Consider the following 616-nt stretch of genomic DNA (forward strand, 5'->3'; position numbering starts at 1 on the left):
ACCACATGAGCATATCTGCTTCACCATCATCGGATGCCACAAGGGCCTTATCTTCATCGATAATCTTTGTACCCGAATGTGCTCGGTTCACGGGTGACTTCAGATCCTTCAGGGAAACGATGTATAGCCCTTGTCTAACCGTTGCTTTCACCAAACCACCCTGCGGATCAAATAATGTGCAGTCATTCTTCTCGCACGTCGCCTTCCAGCCGTTCTTAACAAGCTGTCGTACGGATAAAAGTTGAACACCCGCCTTAGGAATGAGAAGAGCTAAACCAGTCTCAGGACAGCCGCGCAACTCGCCCTCACCATCTGCATGCAGTTTAGTGTTGCCAAGCCCGGTCAATCGCTTGTTAGAGGGTTTTACAGCAGACAGAGCATCCTCCAATACTATAATATGCTTGCTGGCTGCCAACCACAAGCTCGTTAGCAGATAAGACCAGATCACCCACGCCCAGCAATGCATACGCCGATTGTTCGCTGATTATTTTCTCCAATTCAGCTTCAGCGATTGAAGTGACGGATCCATCCACAAGTAGATCATCCTCGGCAAAGGTGTCATCATCGTCGAGTGTAGCACAGTTATCTTCATCTGTAGCTGAGATAGAGCCACCCT

At 48.9% G+C, this 616-nt stretch overlaps 1 protein-coding gene across 1 annotated transcript; it reads right to left on the minus strand.

Moving 5' to 3' along the window:
* Positions 1-24: 24 nt before the first annotated feature.
* Positions 25-349, minus strand: SARC_18133 (hypothetical protein; the record flags this gene model as incomplete). The annotated part of the gene is made up of 1 exon (XM_014287784.1): positions 25-349. A coding segment is annotated over one exon (325 nt), but the record flags the coding sequence as incomplete, so codon positions are not given.
* Positions 350-616: the final 267 nt, after the last annotated feature.

The sequence above is a fragment of the Sphaeroforma arctica genome (assembly GCF_001186125.1).
Source record: "Sphaeroforma arctica JP610 unplaced genomic scaffold supercont1.13966, whole genome shotgun sequence".
NCBI lineage: Eukaryota > Ichthyosporea > Ichthyophonida > Sphaeroforma > Sphaeroforma arctica.